This window comes from Sardina pilchardus, chromosome 18 (genome assembly GCF_963854185.1).
Source record: "Sardina pilchardus chromosome 18, fSarPil1.1, whole genome shotgun sequence".
NCBI lineage: Eukaryota > Metazoa > Chordata > Actinopteri > Clupeiformes > Clupeidae > Sardina > Sardina pilchardus.
Window position 1 is genome coordinate 21,820,689 of NC_085011.1, and position 22,593 is coordinate 21,843,281.

General features: G+C 44.0%; 2 protein-coding genes across 2 annotated transcripts; one reads left to right on the forward strand and one right to left on the reverse strand.

Moving 5' to 3' along the window:
- The first annotated feature begins 1,022 nt into the window (after positions 1-1,022).
- Positions 1,023-10,512, forward strand: polr1b (RNA polymerase I subunit B). The gene is made up of 15 exons (XM_062519604.1): positions 1,023-1,241; positions 2,070-2,237; positions 2,686-2,832; positions 2,959-3,091; positions 3,480-3,616; positions 4,002-4,225; positions 4,392-4,563; positions 4,825-4,996; positions 5,319-5,600; positions 5,984-6,117; positions 7,170-7,340; positions 7,555-7,711; positions 7,971-8,167; positions 8,449-8,699; positions 9,572-10,512. The coding sequence occupies exons 1-15, from the start codon at positions 1,065-1,067 to the stop codon at positions 10,452-10,454; spliced, it is 3,405 nt and encodes a 1,134-aa protein (XP_062375588.1). The 5' UTR covers positions 1,023-1,064; the 3' UTR covers positions 10,455-10,512.
- Positions 10,513-10,668: 156 nt separating this feature from the next.
- On the reverse strand, positions 10,669-12,152 carry nanp (N-acetylneuraminic acid phosphatase). The gene is made up of 2 exons (XM_062519605.1): positions 12,021-12,152; positions 10,669-11,505 (listed from the first exon to the last, which is right to left on the reverse strand). Exons 1-2 carry the CDS (start codon positions 12,135-12,137, stop codon positions 10,864-10,866), a joined length of 759 nt encoding a protein of 252 aa, XP_062375589.1. The 5' UTR covers positions 12,138-12,152; the 3' UTR covers positions 10,669-10,863.
- Positions 12,153-22,593: the final 10,441 nt, after the last annotated feature.

The window sequence follows — 22,593 nt, forward strand, 5'->3', positions numbered from 1 at the left end:
TCAAGTGGATCCATTTTCATTCTGGCGGATGTAGTACAGACAGTAAATTCAAACTGAGTTGAAAATAAAATAACTGTACATAGTTGTTTCACCCCCATAGGCCTACAGTAGATCTATATAAACTAGGTTACCACCAATGTGGATCGTAATCTTAACAATGTCCTGCAGTGTTACATTCATATGCAATCCTTTAGCAGAATGAGTGAGGAACAACACTCTAAATGCAGTGCAGTAGTCCCAAAAAGAATACAGGACTATAGTATGCATAACATAAACCTGTAAAGAAAAAGTGCATAGGTGCAGTTCGGGTCCAATGGTTATAGAGGAGTTGGCAAAGCCAGTACAACATGATCCATTTGTGCAAAATATGTCCATCCTTGGGCCAGAGGGGTTGGTCAGTACCATCAAAGGGGAATAAGTCAGTGATTTTTGGCAAGGTATACCACCCTAGAGTTAGAAATTAAGTGATGACATTGCATTGGTTGTAGGTTTTTGTGTTTTATCACCCCGTTTATGTCAATTATGCCTATATGCATGGGGTAATAGGATTATTTACATTAAGTCAACAGTATGACAGCCTATGTCAACAGTCAACATACGTTTTCTGAAATGTCATGTAGCCTATAGATATGTAAATGAGTCATTGTCTACTGTAACATACTTGAATTTTATTATATTTCAAGTAGAAACAAGTCAGATTCAAAATTATTTTTGTTTGTAGGCCTACCGAATTTAAAAAGAAGAGGAAGCATTTGGAACTTGACCTTGTCCAGTGTCCAGTGTTTCTATTAGGCTTACTGTGTGTATGCAAATGATTACCTATTGCAGTAGATAGTGCTCATTTGCATGCATATAGGCTACATACTGTACAATTTCAGAAAACTTGCCAAACAAAACCAAAATATTGACTTAATGATATGCTGCAAAGGCATAGTAACCCAGACGGGTTATACTTCATACTCCAGACCAGTTGGTGGCGAAAATGATTTCAAACTCCATTAAGGCTGACACGAAGAAACCAACTTCCGGCAGCCTCCCATGCGCACGTGAAAGCAAAAACAAGCATGGATTACTCTACTAAGTGGAGTAATTTACCCTCTGCTCCTAGTTTAAAAAATCTTACGGAACCGGGGTTTGGCGTCCCCAAAGAACAACAACATGCTGCAGTACAGGATCTCACAAAAGCGCATATAGAGTCGTTTGATCACGCGGTCACCGATGGACTGTGCCGGGCTGTACAGGTAATGTTAATGTCACTTGGCTAATGCTATCTCTTCCTCTCTGTTTTTGAAGTGAAGTTAACAGATATTGCAACTGAAGTTGTTCTAAGTAGGCTAAAGAACAGAGTTGAGTTGTGATGATCATTATATTGCAGCGAGTCAATGAACTACATGTCGTTGTTGCATTAAATTGCTGTCAGAGTGAAACAAGTAAGGCCTAGACAGCAGTAAACTTTGACGTTAAATTAGTACATGATGGAATTATTGCAGATAAACACAAATGCGAGACGAAATCAGTTACTCTTGTGCTTGTCAGTGGCATGAAAGTGAGGGACAGACTGAACCGGCTCATTAAGAACATATTGGAGGTCGTGGCAGAGACAAGGATGCTTCAAAAACTGAACAGCATCCTCCTGAATAATATCACTCATCCCCTGATTGATAGGGTTGTTGAATACTTAAAAGAAGGGTACCTTCAGTGGCAGGCTATAGGTGCGTCTAGATTTCTAGGCTAGTGGCAGGCTAGTCTTCCTCTGAAATACACTAGATCATTATTTCCCATGGCCATCAAACTACATTGCCATTTCCCTCTTTGCCACAGTGGTGCTGCTAATGACTAATATTGTGTGTGTGTGTGTGTGTGTGTGTGTGTGTGTTTTCATGCACGTTTTGGTCAAATCTTACTTTGCACAAAAGCTAGATGATATATCAAGGACTTATAAACTGTGTCGTCGTGCATTGTAGCAAGAAATTGAAATATAACGAATTAGTCAATGATATTAGTGATGGTTTTAGACTGATGTTGGATAACTCCCTTTTTGCATTAACTCTTTATTGTTGTGTCCTCAGGCCATCCCACCATTGGAGTTTACATACAAGAATGACAGGATTGCTTTGGCCTTCGTTGATGTATCTATACAGAGTCCAATGGCCAATAAAGGCAGTATCTGCAAAGACATGCGAGTGTTCCCAGCAGAGTGCCGAGGCAGGCGCTGCACCTACCGCTCAAGGATTGTGGTATGTTTGCCTGTGTAGCTGTTGCTTCTTGCTTAGGATGTTTTAGTACCGATTACTTTAAATGGTCTGACTGGCTGAAACATTTGTATTTGAATTCTGAAGTTGTCGTTACTTTGACATCTGGAAGTTGTGTGTTGTTTGTTTGGCTGTGTAGCTGTTGCTTCTTGCTTAGGATGTTTTAGTACCGATTACTTTAAATGGTCTGACTGGCTGAAACATTTGTATTTGAATTCTGAAGTTGTCGTTACTTTGACATCTGGAAGTTGTGTGTTGTATGTTTGGCTGTGTAGCTGTTGGTTCTTGCTTAGGGTATTTCAGTACCGATTACTTTAAATGGTCTGACTGACAAACATTTATATTTCTGAATTCTGGTTCAGTTGTCGTTACTTTGACATCTGGAAGTCGTGTGTTGTAAATAGTGATGAGTGTTGTTCTAATGCATTAACAGTGTGATGTTAGCTGGTCGGTAAACGGCATCCCAAAAGGCATCATCAAGCAAACTCTGGGCCTGGTCCCTATCATGGTCAAGTCTAAACTGTGCAATCTGCATGGCCTTTCACCAGGAGAACTCATTGAGCACCATGAAGAGGGAGAGGTATACAAATATACAAAGAGTACTGTGCAAATGGAATGAAATTGCTGAGATGGTTTCATCATATGGTTTCATTGAAGTAATTGAATTTTCAAATGACATATTGTTTCATTGGTCATGATTTCTCAGGAGATGGGCGGTTATTTCATTGTGAATGGCATCGAGAAGGTAATCCGTATGCTTATCATGCCAAGGAGGAACTACCCAATTGCCATGTCACGCCCCAAGTGGAAGAGTCGAGGCCAGGGGTACAGCCAGTACGGTAAGCACTGAAAACACTGCAGTAGGATCCTAATACAGGGCTGGTGTTATGTCCCTCTTAGTAATGCAGACACTATAAGTACACCCATTTTGTAACATTAACATAACAGGGGTTCATTTTACGATGATCGGTAGAGTGAAACTATTTTTATTACTCTCCGCCAAGCGCAAACATAACCGCCTCCTGGATCCAGACGGTGATATGGATCACTGCCACTCCCAAATATAATCGTTTCTTCCTTGGGTCATTTCAGACCTTTCCGGTAAATTTCATCGAAATCCATCCATTACTTTTTGAGTTTTCTTGCAGACAGGCAGGCAGGCAGACAGACAGACAGACGTCCTTGGCGGAGGTAATAATGTTTAATATGCATATGTCTTCACTGTAGGTATTTCCATGCACTGTGTGAAAGAAGAGCATACAGCCATCAACATGAACTTGCATTATCTGGACAATGGCACCGTGATGCTCAACTTCATCTTTCAGAAGGAGCTCTTCTTCATTCCCCTTGGATTTGCACTGAAGGTGACTATCCTCTCTGACTGTCAATGGCCAGGTTTCCCAGATTCGTTAAGAAGCTCTTAAGTGTTCAGAACTTCTTAGGAGCGCTCCAAGAACGCTCCTAAGAAGTTCTTAGCACTTAAGAGCCTCTTAACGAATCTGGGAAACGCGGCCAATGTCTTGTACACTAATATGTGTCAGGGAAGAATGTTACCATTTTACCAATGGAAATATTTATTTTGTTATTTACTGAACTGTTTACTTTGTCATTCATTTACAAAGAATTGCAGGGAAAGTGCTAGCATTTGTCTGGAGTCGTAAGGCAAACTGCTTTGTTTGTTAAGAGGGTGTTTTCCTGATCAGTCACACACTTTGTCATTCACCTTCATCATATTCGGTCCCTCTCCAGGCACTGGTGGACTTCTCCGACTTCCAGATCTATCAGGAGATGATCAAAGGCCTGGAGGACAACTCTTTCTACAAGAGCTGTGTCTCCCAGATGCTGCGTGTGGTCATGGAGCAGGGCTGCACCACCAAGGAGAAGGTGCTCCGCTACCTGGGCGAACGCTTCCGGGTCAAGATGAGCCTGCCCGATTGGTACAGCCATGAGCAGTGTGCCCACTACTTACTCGAGTGAGTGATCAGTTCAGAAACGGTTTTACCGGTCATTCATTTCAAAATGAATGCTGTTTAAATGTTATGTTTATTATGTTGTGGTGGTATTAGTATTATTTGTGCTTATAGTAATATATGCACAAAACCATACGCCAAAAATCACTGTTTCCACTTAACTCAACAGTGAGTGTCTGTGCATCCACCTGAAGTCGGACGTGGAGAAATTCTACCAGCTGTGCCTGATGACCCGGAAATTGTTTGTCTTTGCCAAGGAAGGATGTATGGAGGAGAACCCCGACAGTCTGATGTGTCAGGAAGTCATCACCCCGGGCCAGCTCTACCTCATGTTCCTCAAGGTCACTACAACCCCAGTGACTCTCATAGGGTGGCTCTCAAACTCTCTGCTCGGTCCTCGAAGGGCGTTCCCACTGATCTATAACTAACACTGGATAGACTATCCCATTGTTGCCGGCCCATCATTCTTTATCTAGATCAGTGAGGACGATGATCGAGGATCAAGGAAGGGAGGGTGTATAAAAGACCAAATGAAAGGCACCCATAGAGTTAAAGTGTACAAAATCACTCACCTTTTCTCTGTATTTTGTATGTCTACGTAGGAGAAGCTGGCTGCCTGGCTGGTCTCAGTGAAGTACTCCTTGGACAAGAGAGGCCACAGGCTACCAGCTGACCTCTCGTCTGATATCCTGATGAAGGTGTTCAACATGAGCTCAGATCTCACCAAGCCCTTTGAGTATCTTCTAGCCACAGGCAACCTCCACTCAAAGACAGGTATGATAGTCTGTGAAGGTCCCATCAATGCTGACTGTGAAGCATGTAGACATGCGTAAAAACATGTACTTTCAGGAAATTCTTACAGAACTAAGTCAATGATAAATGAAATCTCTCTTTTTAGTAGACGAAAGAGAGTCAAGCTAAGATGCAGAATAGCATCTCAGCGTATATGTATTAGTACATTCTGTGTAATTTTTTTTCAGTTAAATCAATAAAGTTTAATGATTTCTGTTGTATGAACATAATAGTGTTGGTATGAAAGATGTGGCTAAACTTTGTTGGATGTGGCATTTCCGGCCCTCTCTCTCCCCTGTTCCAGGCCTGGGGATGCTCCAGAACACAGGCCTGTGTGTGGTGGCCGACAAGCTCAACTTTATCCGCTACCTCTCGCACTTCCGCTGCGTGCACAGAGGCGCCGCCTTCGCCAAGATGAGGACCACGTCGGTGCGTCGGCTGCTGCCCGAGTCGTGGGGATTCGTGTGCCCTGTGCACACGCCCGACGGCGAGCCCTGCGGCCTGATGAACCACATGACCGCCCACTGCGAGGTCGTGGCCCCTGCCCTCTCTACCACCACCATCCCTGCCCTGCTCTGCTCTCTGGGTCAGTCCCACGTGGCGACAGAGGTCATCTTTGTCGTCACGCATTGGATCACTGATGCACTTGTCAAGTTGAAATCTACAGTATATTGTGAAGCTTAACCTAATGCCTTGAAGAGTGTAGCTATGTCTAAATTTAATCTAATGTAAATATATTGAAGAGTATAGCTTTATCTAAACTTTATTTAAATGTATTGAAGAGTACAGCCTTTCTTTCAGCTTTCTGTTTCATATTAACTTCTTCACTGTTGAAGATGAAAACTTTACACCCTTTTTATGACATCTATAAATCCATAACTGGGCCAGCAGTATGTGTTGTGTTCTAATATTGACTGTTCCAAGGCACATGTCTAACATAGGATGTTTGTGTGTGACTGTGATGTGAAGGAGTGACCCCAGTAGACGTCACCCCAAGTCAGCCGTATTCGGACTGCTACCCTGTGCTACTGGACGGAGCTCTGGTGGGCTGGGTGGAGAAGGAGCTGGCTCCGGGCTTGGCAGAGTCCCTCCGCAGGTTCAAGGTGCGTGTGTTGTGTTCATCAGGGGCTTCTTTAAAGGGGCCGTGTTATTCAGAACTCACCTTTTCTGTACTTTTGTACTTACATTTGGGTCTGATGTTTCTACATGTACTTGACGTACAGTACATCATTTGACCAAGCCTCACAAAAGTTACAGGAAGGAAGGATTTTTGATTTTTTAAAAATGCGTTAGCCTGTCACGGTCAAATGAAATTGCTGGTGCAGCCGCCACATAGCCACCAAACAGGAAGTAGGATTATGTGTCAGGATTCAGGAACGCTTTCACGTATCGAAACCAAACTTGGTACATGAACTCGAGACTCCAATGTGAGGATACACAAGAACGTTGGTGCCCTTTGATCTCTAGGGGCGCTCCTATTAACCAAGGCACGTTGATATACACGTTACTGTTGACCCGTAGACCCGAAACATCAAGAAAGAAACATCAACTCGTAATTCCCTGACTATCAACCAATGCCGCCTGTTGATGTAAACATGAAATCAGTTCCAGAATGGGGCGTGGCCAGCAACAGTTCAGTTACATTTAAGGCAACTGGCCCCACAAACAGCTTATTCTGAAAGGGACTGAAACTGACAAGAGTGGAGCTGCCGCTAATGTGTAATGTGAGCGGAATTTTATGCAAATAGCTTCAGAGTTTTGTGCTACCCATAGGCATACTTTGACTTGTTGAAAAACTAGTGTAATATGGGGCCTTTAAGCGGTCATCTGTTAATAATACTGCAGCGGGCAGTAGATCTGAGTCATTTAATTATCTGGGCTGTGCCACCAGCAGATGACTCAGTAACACAGTGCACTGACTGCTGTAAAATTAGATTTTTGAATGTAGCAAGTTAAACAAGTTATTTACTCTGTAAATGGGTGGTTACTTTGTGACCGTTTTGTCATGCTTCTAATGGCATTTGTGACTAGTTTTTTCATGGATCATTAGAACATGATCAAAGTAGAACATCCAGGCAAACTAGTCTTTCTTGTTGAGAAGAGCACACATTCCTGTCCTCACTTTGTCCAACGTGGTGTCGCTCTGGCCCTGCAGGTGCTGAAGGAGAAGAGAGTTCCTCCCTGGACGGAGATCGTCCTGATTCCGCAGACGGGCAAGGCCAGCTTGTACCCCGGCCTCTTCCTCTTCACCACTCCCTGCCGCATGGTGCGGCCTGTGCGCAACCTGGCCCTGGGCAAGCAGGAGCTCATTGGCACCTTTGAGCAGGTAGGTAGATCACCTTGTTTGGAAAAGGCATGTAGGGCATGAACCTGAAGAATGTGACTCATATGGTTCATGTATTGGGCATATTACCTCCTGCATGTTTCTGTTAAAAAGGAACCTATAAGTTGGGGCGATTAGAATACGGTATACATTCATTTGTTATGTATTTCTGCTTCATATCATTTGAGTAATGCATGGATGTATTCTTTTCCTGAAGCTCTTCATCAATGTGGGCATATTTGGGGATGAGATTGAGGAAGGGGTCACCACACACCAAGAGCTGTTTCCACACAGCATGCTGAGCGTGGTGGCCAACTTCATCCCTTACTCGGACCACAACCAGAGTCCTAGGAACATGTACCAGTGTCAGATGGGTAAGACTTCTTCCTCTGCAAGAGCTTTCAGGATGCTCTGGCTGCTATGCCCTTGACCCTGTGGTTGCTTAGTGAGTCCTGTTGGAAGGGTCAACTGGAAGCAACTTGAGTGTTTTCTGTAACTTCTGTATATTTAGTTGAAAAACAACAATGCATTTTGGGCTGTTCCAATGACCATTGGACCTATTTTGTTCACATACTCATGATCTAAAATGGTGCCTGTTTTTTGACACAATTTTCTATCCATATCCTCTTCCAGGTAAACAGACCATGGGTTTCCCTCTTCATTCATTTAAGGAACGTTCGGACAACAAACTATACCGTCTGCAAACCCCACAGAGTCCTCTAGTGCGGCCAGTCATGTATGATCACTACAATATGGACAACTATCCCATCGGCACCAACGCCATCGTGGCAGTGATCTCCTACACGGGTTACGACATGGAGGACGCTATGGTGAGTATATAACACTCAGTTAGATTTACAAACTGGGGGGGTTTGCAAGACGGCAGAGTAGGGCATAGCATGTTCGAGATATTGAAGTTGGAAGGTTTGTGGTTGAGTAGCTTCCTTTCAGTTGATACTAAATTCTTGAAAGATTGCAGTCTTTTGAGTAAAGTTTGAATGAGGGTCATTAGACTACAATCTTTCAAGAATCTTTCCCAAATCTTGTCAAAGTCTGTCAGTGTAATGGTAGGCTTAAGATGTTCTCATGCTTACTTCTTTCGTCCTCTCAGATTGTGAGCAAGTCATCTTGGGAGCGAGGCTTTGCCTACGGCTATGTGTACAAGACGGAGTTGGTGGACCTGACGGAGAAGGTGAAGGGCGAGGATGGGGTGGTGTTTGGGGTTCAGCCGGGAGACCCCAAAGTCATGAACCACCTGGACGCTGATGGGCTACCAGCCATCGGCACCACGTTGCACTATGGAGACCCCTTCTACAGTTACATCAACCTCAACACTGGCAAGGGTGTTATTACCTACTACAAGTAAGCCGATTTCTGAAAATAGTTCAGTGTCAGGATGTGACTGGGATAATGTCTACAGAGTAAGATATTGTGCTATGGATGAGCCGATACGATATATAGGTATTGGGCAAAATTACTGGATCGGATATTGGAAAATGAAAATATTACTAATCCGATCCATTCAGCTAGAAAATGTTATAAGGACACGACAGAGATGCTAGGTCACACAGAAAACATGAGCAACATGTTTCACGTGAACAGTACAACATGAGTGAGACCTGTAAGCAGTACTGACCACGGCTAGCGGCTATGCGCAAATAATTGTGACGGAACTCAAACATAATAGGTCCCCTCCTTATCACAACCCAAAAGGTATAGGCTACACACGACAACATAATAATCGCTCAATTGAACATTTATTTTAAACTTAGCATTAGGGAGCCTGGAGCCAAACCTGATGTGCCTATTACATGTTTTGTTTTGGTTGTCTTGTTTTTTTTAGGGAAATTTAGAGAATTTAGGGACAGTATGATTTAGCACATTTGGTTCATTTATTTATTTTTTTTATGGATTTTTTGCATCTAAGTAATGAATGGGAGTAATAAACCACCTTCGCAGGAATGTGTACTTGTTGATGAGCCATTCCATTGTTGGGAATGCTGGATTTAACCGATTGCTACATTTCCAGCACGCGTCCAGGAAAATGTATTAACAGCATAGTAGTTTTAAAAGACAGTATTGGATTGATTTAGGTATTGGCAGATACTCATTTTGTCTTATCGATATCAGGCATGAAAACCTGGTCATGCATGCCATCCCTATATTGTGCTCTATTTATTGTATTGTGCCATCTTTAAAATATCACAAATATTTTTTTTCCTTTTGCTTAACAGGAGTCAGGAAAGCTGTGTGGTGGACAACATCAAAGTGTGCAGCAACGACCAGGGCACGGGCCGCTTCAAGCGCGTGTGCATCACGGTGCGCGTGCCACGCAACCCCACCATCGGCGACAAGTTCGCCAGCCGCCACGGCCAGAAGGGCATCCTGAGCCGCCTGTGGCCGGCCGAGGACATGCCCTTCAGCGAGAGCGGCATGACGCCCGACATCCTGTTCAACCCGCACGGCTTCCCCTCGCGCATGACCATCGGCATGCTCATCGAGAGCATGGCGGGCAAGTCGGCGGCGCTGCACGGCCTCTGCCACGACGCCACGCCCTTCAGCTTCTCCGAGGAGCACCAGGCGCTGGGCTACTTCGGCGACTCGCTGCGCGCCGCCGGCTACAACCACTACGGCACGGAGCGCCTCTACAGCGGCATCAGCGGCCTGGAGCTGGAGGCCGACATCTTCGTGGGCGTGGTGTACTACCAGCGCCTGCGTCACATGGTCTCGGACAAGTTCCAGGTGCGGACCACGGGCGCGCGGGACCGGGTCACCAACCAGCCGGTGGGCGGCAGGAACGTGCAGGGCGGCATCCGCTTCGGCGAGATGGAGCGCGACGCGCTGCTGGCCCACGGCTCGTCCTTCCTGCTGCACGACCGCCTCTTCAACTGCTCGGACCGCTCGGTGGCGCAGGTGTGCATGGACTGCGGCAGCCTGCTGTCGCCGCTGCTGGAGAAGCCGCCGCCGTCCTGGTCGGCCACGAGACAGCGCCGGACCGTGTGCACGCTGTGCGGCAAAAGCGACGCCATCGACACGGTGGCGGTGCCGTACGTCTTCCGCTACTTTGTGGCCGAGTTGGCCGCCATGAACATCAAAATCAAGCTCGATGTGAAGTAAGGACAGGGGTGGGGTGTGTCCATCTGTGTTCTTTTGTTTGTTGTTTTTGAACATGAATGAACACGACTAAATGTTGACGTAGTTTGCTGTATGACTGTGTGAGAAGAGAATGTCAGTTGCTACATGGTGAGAGAAACATCACTTCCAAATACCCCATGGGTCCTAAAAATTGTAAAGGATATTCAAATGATTTATATTTTTAAGAACAGTGTAATAAGGTAATCAATTCTTTATTAAGTTAACTGTTTTCGTGTTACCTTACACTCAGCAGGACACCTTTACTCATCATCAGGCAAGACCATGACATGCAAAATATTACAAATATATTTCCAACTTGATGTATTAAAGCATAAAAAACATCTACTGTTGTCATATGTTTGATCACATTGTCTGCTCACGTTTAATCACATCATTTGAGGTCAGCAAGGACACCGGGTAAGTCCAACACCGTTGAAATGGAATAGTCTGGCCTCGCAGAACCCTCTGAGGGTACCTGCCCACTAGCGTTGACCCACACTGTGGCTCGAACCCCTGCATTGAACCCCCCCTGGATGTCTGTACCCAGATTGTCTCCGACCATGATACAGTCCTGTGGCTGGACACCCAGTTGGCGAAAGCAGTATGTGAAGATAGAGAGTGCCGGCTTCTCCTCAGGATGTTCTCCTCCCACAACTATTGCACTGAAGAGCTCTGCTGCCGACCCTATCGCTTGAACCTTCTCGCGTTGAGTCTGCGATTCTCCGTTGGTGAGCAGAAGCAGCCGGTGCGTTCTCCTGAGTTCTTCCAACATGGTGCGCACGGCGGGGGCGAAGGTCAGCAGCTGAAGACGCGTACATTTCCATATGCGGTAGCACTCCGCAGCGACTGCTATTCCTCGATCGACTCCTTCCGACTCTCGAATAGCTTGTTGCCAGTGATCAACACGGACATCATCAATAGTTCTCCCACTTGAGGGATCGTACGATTCGTGGAAGAGTTTGTGAGCAAATCTTTGGCAGATATCACTGATGCTGTCCTCATGACCCAGGGCCGTTTTCAAGAAGTCACAGACCTAAAGGAGCAGAGCGAAATGGTAACCTTGTTATGGCATCCGTCACCTGGTTCTGTTTAGGCTATTGCGTTACATGTGACCAGTTAAATTGGAGAGCTGTAGGAGACAAACCAACGGACCATCCTAGGGTAGCCTAATATGTCCTTTAGGAGGATAAACATTTAGGATAGCCTACTAAACCTCTAACGTTAGTTATTTCAATTTTAGGCACGTGATTAATATAATTTGCATGAGAAGAAAGAGATCAAGCCACATCTCTTCCTTCACCGTCTCAAAATCGTTTTTTAAAACGTTCGACCCCGTATAAATGTATGTATCCTTAGCAAGAAGCAAGATATAATTCGGAGTGGAACAAATGACTATGTAGCCTTCCAAAGCTGTCAAAGAGATAACAAATGAAGCTGGCGGACAGAAAGTTGCGCTCCGATACACCATTTCTAAAACAACAAACAGAGCATAGGCTACAATAAAGGGAAACTGTTATTGTTCATAAAGTTAATGTTCGCACAGCATACCTTTTGGATGGCAACCCGTCCTGCTCCTGACGTATCAATCAGTGTATTATCCAAATCAAACAAAATAACTTTGACACGACTTTTCTCCATGCTGTTTGAAAGACGGTTCTCATTCATTGAAGAACCCTTTGATACGGATGTTGTTCCAAAGATACACGTGAAAGAAATTCACTGTGGCATTCTGGGTAATGCAGTTTTGTCAAACTATAGACTACGTCATATTGCAGCAACGTTAAAATAGACTGGACTAAATTAGGCATAGGGTATTGTCAAATATGATTATTGTTTGTAATTAAGTGGGAAAATAGACTAAATTATAATTGTGGGCCACGAGATAAAAACAACTTTTAAAAACAGTAGGCTATGCCCTATGTAAATATATGGATATGGATATGTAGCCTATATGGAATTATAAACAATACAGATTAATGAAAAGCAGATGTACGGATTGGTCATTATTTCTGAGAAATTACGCACTGCCTTCTCTCTCCGGGCTTCATCTCTTGTAGCATTTTTTTTTTTTTTTTTTTTTTTTTTTTTAAGTTGATGTAGGGTGGCTTAGTGCTTAGGCCTACTACTGCTATGTATTCTTAGCTGTAATCATGGTGGAGGTCATGCATGATCTTATGTGATCGTGTAAACATGTGTTCAAACCAAAGCAACTGCACCCTAGAATAAGTTATAACACCTTTTAGACAGCCAAGTCAGTTTTTACTCCTTACTCACCCACGTGTAACCTTCTATCCCTGCCCAAGTGACATAATATAGCCACACAAAGGTTTTTTGTATTTGTTTCTTTGGCCACAATATGCACAGATTTGTGTACATCTGATTATATTTATGATTGTAATTTTCTCAACCATCAATGGCATTAAATAAAGTCCCCTTGGCCTTTGGAATTGAAATAGTCCCACATCGTCACATACCCTTCACCATACCTAAAAACTGCATGGTTTTATTTCAGTTAATAGCTGATTTGATTTGCATTGAAAGATTATGTTATGGAAAGTACTCCATGCCAATCTCTGTGGTGAAGGGTATGTGATGACGTGGGGATATTTTAATTCCACAGGCCAAGGGAACTTCATCAGGACGCATAGGATCCTGGATCCATGAAATAACTGGCATTTAAAAATAAAATGTGCCTTCCTCTATGGGACTTTAACATAGGGGTGTACTCACTTATGCCCCCTGTATCTTAAAGAAGAATTTAAAGGTTGGATTTGTCCTAATTTCTTAATTGAGGCATTACGATAAATATCCTAAAGATATTTTTTTTATTTCTCTTTTTAGTCAACTTTAGCATGGAGGTGTTCACTTATGCTTGCCACTATAATAGAATGGCAGTGTAGGATCCTAATTTCCAGGCTGATGATCCTTTCAATTATATGTGGACTCTTGATCAGCTACTAGTGTGGGCCTATTGTGAAATGCTTGTTAACTTGGTTAACTTGGACCAGGAAATGTAATCAAATGTATTGTCATGTCTTGATTGATTCACTCTAATGGTCTCACTACAACAGTGGTCTCAGTTTCATCAACAGTACTCATGATGTGATCCCTAATCAGGTGACTTCCAATCATGTGGCCCCTATCATTAGGCGAGTTCATGATGGCACAGCATCGAGCAGCGCTGCGCAAAACTGCGCAGCATAAGATGCACGTGGTAAAAATCTGTCCACGATGATCTAGGGCGTGTTTACGACTCTGCAGTCGATATCTTTTTCTTTTTATTGATTTATTTCTGGATTAAGACAAAAAAAGACAAATCCAAAGGATGACATGCAAAAGTACAATACTTATTTCCAGCATGGTCCTTATATCTTATATCACATATCTTGTATCACATGGCCTTCACTTATTGCGGGAGCAAGGTGGCAGATGCGCAGCGCCACAGTTTCTCTCCAGGTACTGCGGAGCCTAGACCCTGCCTTCATGACGTCAGGACTTTGCCCTAATTGGCTTTTACATCCCAGACGTATGTACTGGCGTTTAGATGCCTGTTGATATCCACAAGGGCCTGTGCCTCATGTTTCGTCATGTGGTCACATCTAGACTACGGGAAGTAGAGAGTGTCCAACTTCATAGCAGCGTTTGTATCTCCGCCCCTGCTTTCACCGGCATATCTCGCTGCTGCGAGAGGTCAGTTGGGGTTGAACTTGAACGCGAATGTATCCAATTACAAACTGGGTAGCATATTTATGGGAAGTTATCCATGATCCTCATTGGTCCTGAGAAGTGACATCTTTACAGCAGGAACTGATGTCACCCATGCACATTTGGTTCCCTTCAGTGTTAACTCCATGGCTACAGCATTGGTAGAATGGAACCCCAACTTGTTTTTCATTCCTCCTTCATCTGAGGAGCTTCACTCTCCAAGCACTAAGAAATGGTAGCACTTCACTTCAGTGATGCAAATGCCCCCATTGTCACTGCAACGCTCAGCCATACCAATACGCTTGACTCTTTGGTGTGGTCAGGGACTGGGGGCAGATTTTGTATACTTTGTAGACTTGAGGTGGGGTGACTATTTGGCTTGCTGACTTCACTGCACCCTCATACCACCAACAACAACCTGGAGAATTGTTTTTCTTGTTGGGGTTAATGCCTTTAATCAGACAGGACAGTGAGGACAGTGACAGGCGGCGAATGGGAGAGAAAGACCAGGGTCCTCATTACAAAAACTTAGGTAATGAATAGGCCTAGCCTCTGGCATTATGGTTTGTCCATCTTGAGCAACCATCTGTCTTTGCAACCTGTCATTCTAATCATAGATACAGATGATGATGCTTAGGATTTTCTAAGCATAAAAACAGGCTTGACGGGACGATTGACGACTCAAAAATCGAATTGACAGTTACAGTTAGGATTTCTTAAGTTAAGATAAGGGCCTCCTCACACCAAATAACTTTGATGAAATTTGGGAAGGATTCTTGAAAGATTGTTGTCTTTTGAGTAAAGCTTGAATGGGGGCATTAAAAAGACTCCAATCTGTCAAGAATCTTTCCCAAATCTTGTCAAAGTTGTTTGGTGTAAGGAGACCAGATTGGAGGTCTGAGGTAAGATAAGACACAGCCATGAGTTTAGGAACTACTTCTGTAATAGGAAGATAGGATCCCCCCCCCCCCCCCCCCCTGTATTTGAAACTTGAGTTAAGATAGAACAAGCAGTAATACTTTTTTATAATGAGCCCCTGCTGGCATAATGATATTGGCCGGGTTTCCCAGGTTCGTTAAGAAGCTCTTACTGTAAGTGCTAAGAACTTCTTAGGAGTGCTCTAAGAACGTTCTAAGAACCCTCCTGAGAAGTTCTTAGCACTTAAGAGCTTCTTAACGAATCTGGGAAACCCGGCCATTATTGCTCTGTGGTATGCAGATTTTTTAACAGTGTTTGCATCTGTGTATGTGTTGGTGTGTGTGTGTGAGTGACTTTGGGGACTCTCAAAGTATACTGTATACTGTATACTTTGTCTGTATCAGCTCTGCAGTTGCGCAAGTGCATCTCTGCCATTAAGCAGTGGTCATATTATGAATCACTGTGCTGTATGTATAATGTGTGTTCGTGTGGGTGTGTGTCTATGTGTGTGTGTGTGTGTGTGTGTGTGTGTGTGTGTGTGTGTGTGTGTGTGTGTGCGCGTGTGTGCATGTTTGTGAGACAATCTGTGTAAATTAATTACATGCCCATACTGATCCTAAGCACACATGCCCACATCAACAAGCGGTGAATTTATTGAAACATGCCAGTTGCAGAACCCCCCCATTAATGTGATTTCACAACATTTGGCGTATATGTACAGATTGCATGTCAAATTGGTTCATTCCATGTAACTTTTGTTTTGTAGATGCCAAATTGCAGAATGGACATTTTTACTCCATTTAAATAAGATGAATGACTAAATCCAAGATCAAATATGTCCACACATCCCTATAATCCAATTGATCAACTATATGAGAATATTGGTTCTAAATTCATCACTTTTCATGAAGAAATCAAACCATTTCTTCAATAAGCTGTGCTGTAAGGTACCAAAAATGGACATCTTCACATCTGTAACTTCTGTCACCCTCCGCTGTGGATCATTCACATTCAACAACTACAATGTCTACAATTTTCTCATTTAACCACTAGGGGGCATCCACGTACTACACGTGTTAGAGCCATGTACACTATATTGCCAAAGGTATTCACTCACCTGCCTTGACTCACATATGAACTTCGGTCACATCCCATCCTTAATCCATAGGGTTTATTATGACGTCAGTCCACCCTTTGCAGCTATGACAGCTTCAACTCTTCTGGGAAGACTTTCCACAAGGTTTAGGAGTGTGTTTATGGGATTTTTTTACCATTCTTTCAGAAGCGCATTTGTGAGGTCACACACTGATGTTGGATGAGGCAACTGGCTCTCAGGATCCACTCTAAAGGTGTTCTGTTGGGTTGAGGTCAGGACTCCAGGTCAGTCCAGTCAAGTTAATCCACACCAAACTCTGTCATCCATGTCTTTATGGACCTTGCTTTGTGCACTGGTGCACAGTCATGTTGGAACAGGAAGGGGTCATCCCCGAGCTGGGCTTGGTCCCTTAGTTTCAGTGAAAGGAACTCTGAATGCTTCAGTATTAACCAAGAGATTTTTGGACAATTCCATGCTCCCAACTTTGTGGGAAGTTTGGGGATGGCCACTTCCTGTTCCAACAACTGTGCACCAGTGCACACAACAAGGTCCATAAAGACATGGATGACAGAGGTTGGTGTGGATTAACTTGACTGGCCTGCACAGAGTCCTGACTTCAACCCAACAGAACACCTTTTGGATGAATTAGAGTGGATCCTGAGAGCCAGTCGCCTCGTCCAACATCAGTGTATGCTCACAAATGCGCTTCTGAAAGAATGGTCAAAAAATCCCATAAACACACCCCTAAACCTTGTGGAAAGTCTTCCCAGAAGAGTTGAAGCTGTTATAGCTGCAAAGAGTGAACCGACGTCATAACAAACCCTATAGTTTAAGAATAGGATGTGACTGAAGTTCATGGGGTCGAGACACGTGAGCGAATACTTTTGGCAATATAGTGTATATCCCTATCCACAGCTCTTACTGACACTTTTCAAATGTTGCCATTCAGTTCCTTGAAAGAATTCTCCTCTGTACTGTTCTAGATTGAAAATGAACAAAAAAGTATTTTGGATGGTTCATATTTTTTTGGATAAGACTATACTGACAATTTTGAATGTAGCACTGTGCCATGGCCTTTCAGTGGAGGCATTTCAGTGGAAATCTGCAGAGGTGTTCCCTGACAGTATAGGGAAGGAGTAGTATGTCATATATGGAAAATGTTTGCAGTCTGTTCTTTTTGCAGGAGGGTCAAGTGGAAAGACGTCTTTACCCAAATGTAACGTGACAACGTGACATTAGAGGAAACCACTGTGAAACATGGAACTCTCTCTGATCACTGGGGTTTGGGTTAGGCCTGGGATGGGCTCGCCTGCCTCCCTCAGCAATGTTTTCCAGTCTTTGCAGTAAGATGTTTCTTTTTCCCATGGTCCGTGGCTACTTTTATTCCTGTACAATGTTATGACGACTAGTTCAGCAAGCTTTATTTAATTCAGATTGTACTACCACACACAAGAAGGAATTGATATTTCCAAATGTCACATTTGTTGCAACATGTAACCTGGTGAAGAGTCATATGCAGTAGCCTGAATGTTGTGGGTTCAATTCCTTGCTTCCACCGTTGTGCCCTTGAGTTGCCCCGAGGATAGTGGCCCTTGTATTATTATTATTGACATAAATACGTTGCATTGAATCGCAGCATTTGCTAAATTGTAAATTTACAACAAAATGTAAATAATGCTGAGACGTTTGAGTCAAAAAGAAACAATCAATATAAAGTTGCCGGCCTCCCTTGTCCCTTAATGGGGTTTATGCCAGCTGTGGATGAACAGTTAGCTGGTAGTTTTAGAGAATTGTGTGGTAGGAGCAGAATTGTGTGGTAGGAGGAGCAGCTTCACTAAGTCTCGTATGTCTTTTTTTTAGAGTGCTTGGTCAAACTTATATGCTACATCAAAAAAGGAAAAAGGTTGCACTTTGCATAGTATGCAAGTATGCAAAGTGCAGCCTTTTTTCTTCTTTTACCTGGCCTGTTTCTCATCAGACGTTTACGGACTCATCCATCATCCTGTCTGTCCATTTGATCCTGGGTTCATACTGTTCCCATACCCTCATCACATTCACAGCTTACTAATCAGCAAAGTATGCTGGAATACAAAAGCAATAACCACAGATTCACAGATCTGGCATCTTAAAGACTGTTAAGGTATTTCATCCTGTTCTAATGCGTGTCGTGACTTTTAATGATAAAGTAACAAACATGGATGTCGTGTGAAGCAACTGCCAGTAATGGTGAAACACTGTTCTTCCTGTAATGTTTCTGTCAACAGGTTAGTAAGTTAGAGATGGTCCCACTTCCTGTCTCCTCCCTTTAGTGAGAACACACCTGAAAAATCACTGTTGCAACTATCAGGCCTGACACTTTCACAGCACTAGTTTGAAGCTCATTTTCGAATTTTCAAATACGAATGTACACTTGGATGATCCCATATCATTTTTGTTTTGTGTTGTGTTGTTCACCAGACCTGCACTGAACAAAGTCGTCTCGTCTCAGGAAGCTTCTATTCATTATGACGCCAGTTACAGCTGGAATGCTGCAAACGGGATCTGAACTAGCAAGAATTCCACTGCTCAGAAATGTATCAGTCATGTATGGATCACAAGTCTGTCATCTGATGACAAATGTATGTTATATGCAAGGAGGGTTACCACCAACCACGTGCTAATTCAGTTCAACTGTTTCCTGTACAGCTTTGTAAGTAACAGACCCCGCTTTTTCTGGGGGAATCCACACAGAACATTTTGTACGATTGCTTGCTGTGCCTGCCCGTATGTGGCAGGTTTTACTGGGCGCCAGGGCTTTTTCTCATTACCCCCTCAGAACTGATTGGCACATGAAAGCTCAAAGACAGGTGTGTCACGCCAAGGAAGTGCTTCAGTGTTATTACATCCCACATGTGAGGCTCATATTTGCCTCGCGCTGCTCAGCTCTCTCTCATTATGTAAGCCGCGCTCGCTCTTTCTCGCGTGCTATCACACCTGGACAGGTGCCAAGAGTTCACACGCAAAAATGTTGTCGACACAGAGTAGTCTCATACCGTGCACCGTCAGGGCAGATTGCAGATTTATTTTCTCACATGCCCATTGCATGCCAGGCCCTGTGTAAGCTATTCCATGAATGTCATCTGCCTCATAAGAAAAATCTGGGGAAGTTGTTCTGTAAACGAGAAATCAGGAAATTACATGAGAGCGGTAACTATACTTGGAGCTAACACAAACAACCAGTACTCCCAAAGGGGGGGTGCATTCTTAAGATAAAAGTAGTTCGAACTACATTTCAAAAAAAGGAATCGTGCTTAAAATAACTCCTGTCTTTACAAAGTCTACACAAAAACATCCAAATCCAGGCTATGCGTTTGACCGACCCGCTCTGAATGATTTCTGTTTGCTTCTTCCATTAAATGTTGACTTTGCATATAGGTTGTGGAGAGACACCACTTCTTCTGCCTTTATCTCTGTGGGTGGTCAGGGCAGAGCACTCACACGCTATCTCTCCTTTTGGTACACCACACACACACACACACACACACACACACACACACACAAGCACACACACACACACACACACACACACACACACACACACACACACACACACACACACACACACACACACACGCACACATACACACACACACACACACACACACACACACACACCACAAACTCCACTGATCCACTGACCTATGATGTCCCAAAAATAACACCTGTGCAGTCATGCAGGGAACCACGAAGAACAGCTGATAAAAAAAAAAAATCTGCAAACCGTTCATCCCTTTCCTCTCCCTCGACAGATGGGGAGACATTTGTGCTACTTTTACAAAGTCAGCCCAAGCCGGGCGAGCACTACTGGAGTAAACTGTGTCTTTTTCCGGGGCTTGTTTGTTTTTGCGTGTCAGCGTGAGACACAAACTGCACTGAAGCCGGGCCAAGAATAAGACGGTTGCATGCGAGGCGAAACCATCGGCGGTTTGCTGTGAACCAGCAGTCGCGTGGAATGGGGCAATCATGGTGGGAGCATCTGAGTGCAGTTCCTTTTTTTTTCTCACCTCACTGTCTCCACTGTTCCTTTTGTGAATCCAAAATGGGTAATAATCATAATAAGATGGTAATATGAGCTCATGTTGTGAGAGCATTTCTCCTCTCCATTGCTCCTCCACACTGGCACAGGGAGCATTGATGTGACAAGCCTGCGCATATTCCAGATTGTATCAGAGTGCTGAGAATGTATAGGATAAGGCCTATGTAAAGGCTATACGGGGGTGATCCAGGGTACGTACTGTAGACCCACGAGGACTGGCACTGTGCACGTACGCACACAAACAAAAAGCATTCATCTCCGGCAGGAATGTCCAACCATACGCTATGTAATGACAGATAAACTGATAGCCAACAACCGAAGGAACAAACTTGAAAAGAAAAAGCCTATAGCTTGACAGATATGAATGGGATGTTGATGGTAGATTTTACCGTTCATCACAAGATGCAACAGGTGTCATGCGTCAGTTCATCTGGTATTGGTGCACGGAACAAATCAGATGGTACACTGTACAGTAGCCATTCTTATCTAAGAGGAATTCCTACATTGTGGTAACATTTCTCCATAGTTAAATACCCATGTTTATAGAGGAAGTGTAAAAATCCTTAGTGTCCTTGCTGGCCAAACAGAAGCCGAGTCAGAATCTCCATTGACAAAACCTCTGTCACTTCCTCGGTAGAGTGAAGCGCGCTGCCTGATCATTTTCATCCAGTGATTAAGCTGTTGGGAAGCACTTCCTAAGGGTATGCAATTACTCTCCTGGGTGTGTTGTCAAGTGGCTCATGTCCAAGGCATTAATTGTGTCCTGACTCACCAGTAAACTATTGACTCCCTTCATAAGGTCTAAATCTCTGAAAGCCTTGGGAGCACGTAGTGTGACGGTTCATAAAGAAAGTGGGAAGGGGGGGGGGGGGGGGGGGGGTATGATAAAATGATGTCAGTGTTTATGAGAAGTGTCAAGTCTAGGAGAGTGAGTATGAGTGGACACACGTTCAGACAAGCAGGCCCATGGGCACACACACACACACACACACACACACACACACACACACACACACACTCAACTAACACAAATAAGGAAGAAAACTGTCGGTTGTGAGGGCATTTTTCCCATAAATGTTTGTGTAAAGATAAGTAGTTTGCCATTCTAGATCTGTCTTTCTCTGACATAACGACAAAAAGAAAGTCAGATGCGTAGATGGTGTATCTGTGTAAGAAGTTGTTTTCCATTCTGTATTTTTCTCTGTTTCTGATGGACTACTGTTTTTGTCTCTTTTTGGTGGTCATTCACCGACGTGACTGGCTCAAGATACCTTCCCTGACACAGATCTACAAATGTAGAGATGTAAGGGGGAGAGGATGGGATGGAAGAGGTTAAAAAAAGGGAAGACACCATGTCCACCCCAAAAAAAAGAGTAACATTTTGTCCCCTACACTTACGTTGACTCCCACTGTCATATGGAAAAGTCCTTTCCTGTCCTCTCCTTAATTAGACAAGGAGAGAGCTAGGAAGAGGATCTGTAGCCGTGCCCACCGGGTATGCTGGTGCGCGGGTGCTTGCCTGAAGAGATCTCCAGATTGCCTGGAGGATCTGGAGTCAGGAAGCAGACGTGACGGCATGGGGATGGGCTGCTGCTACTGTTGCTGTTGCTGTCAGCCAGTTCCTGGACAGCCAGTTGTCTCCACTCTGGGTTGCCAGTCTGTCCTCCCTCCTCCTCTTCTCTTCCTCCTCCTCTTCATCCTCCTCTTCTTTCTGCTTACATGTAGAAATCTACGAGTCTGCTCAAGCAGAACTGGGAGACACTGCAGTTGTTTTCTGTATGACCCTAGTCACTTAGCTCTCAGTGAATTAAAATGCAAACAGATATTGGCTGATGAGAGTATCATATAACCACATTATGTCTGCTCACTGAGTGAATGCAATCAGTCAGACGAAGTTCTAGAAATATTCCTTTTTAACCTCACAAAGGCTCTGCTTGTGTTGTGGTATAAATTGAGAGAAGGAAAGAATGGGGGAAGGAGGGGGGTTGTCAGAGAAAGGGGCCTTATTCATCTTTATCTGACCAAAGCGCATTCCGCAGGACCCCCTATAAACCCACTGGACCATTCCAGGACCAAGAAGGGCCCCTTGACATCGATAATAGCTGACGAAAGACTGACCCCGGGCCCCTTCTAGAGGCGAGCTACTCCCTTATCACACCTGGTTGATGGGAACGTGACCTTTGAACCTGCCAGACCATTGTCAAGGGAACCTTTGTTGTCACAGTGACTTGGCAACACAGCGTTGGAACAATGGCACCTCTTTTTTTGCAAAGACTTTTCATCTCTTCTTACCTCATTGTGGAATTATTGGTTGTCCTTTAGGGAAA

What these genes read in the sequence shown, in the direction of transcription:
- polr1b (XM_062519604.1), top strand. Translation starts at nt 1,065, where the DNA reads ATGGATTACTCTACTAAGTGGAGTAATTTACCCTCTGCTCCTAGTTTA. An exon ending in TCTACCTCATGTTCCTCAAG is followed by an intron (nt 4,564 to 4,824) that starts GTCACTACAACC and finishes ATGTCTACGTAG; the next exon opens with GAGAAGCTGGCTGCCTGGCT. An exon ending in TGCCCTGCTCTGCTCTCTGG is followed by an intron (nt 5,601 to 5,983) that starts GTCAGTCCCACG and finishes TGTGATGTGAAG; the next exon opens with GAGTGACCCCAGTAGACGTC.
- nanp (XM_062519605.1), bottom strand. Translation starts at nt 12,137, where the DNA reads ATGAATGAGAACCGTCTTTCAAACAGCATGGAGAAAAGTCGTGTCAAA. An exon ending in GACGGGTTGCCATCCAAAAG is followed by an intron (nt 11,506 to 12,020) that starts GTATGCTGTGCG and finishes CTGCTCCTTTAG; the next exon opens with GTCTGTGACTTCTTGAAAAC.